This window comes from Trachymyrmex cornetzi, unplaced genomic scaffold (genome assembly GCF_001594075.2).
Source record: "Trachymyrmex cornetzi isolate Tcor2-1 unplaced genomic scaffold, Tcor1.1 scaffold2176, whole genome shotgun sequence".
Classification (NCBI taxonomy): Eukaryota; Metazoa; Arthropoda; class Insecta; order Hymenoptera; family Formicidae; genus Trachymyrmex; species Trachymyrmex cornetzi.
The window spans coordinates 1-246 of NW_017296821.1; the positions used below are offsets into that span (position 1 = coordinate 1).

Consider the following 246-nt stretch of genomic DNA (forward strand, 5'->3'; position numbering starts at 1 on the left):
GAATTTTTTCCTGATAGTTGTCTGGATGAGTTCGTCTGTTCGCGGGTCCACATTCGCGGTCGCATCGCCCAGCACGAGTATTGGATTGTTCCTCACAATAGCTCGTGCCAAGCAGACCAATTGCCGTTGGCCGACGCTGAGATTGGAGCCGCCCTCATTGATGTGGGCTTCCAAGCCCATCTCCTTCAACTCAACCCTCTCAATAGCCCTCCATAGTGGTTCGTCCATATACGAGTCGAACGGATC

General features: G+C 52.8%; 1 protein-coding gene across 1 annotated transcript; it reads right to left on the reverse strand.

Annotated features, from left to right (window-relative positions):
• Positions 1 to 6: 6 nt before the first annotated feature.
• Positions 7 to 240, reverse strand: LOC108760078 (probable multidrug resistance-associated protein lethal(2)03659; the record flags this gene model as incomplete). Its single annotated transcript, XM_018505867.1, has 1 exon — positions 7 to 240. A coding segment is annotated over one exon (234 nt), but the record flags the coding sequence as incomplete, so codon positions are not given.
• Positions 241 to 246: the final 6 nt, after the last annotated feature.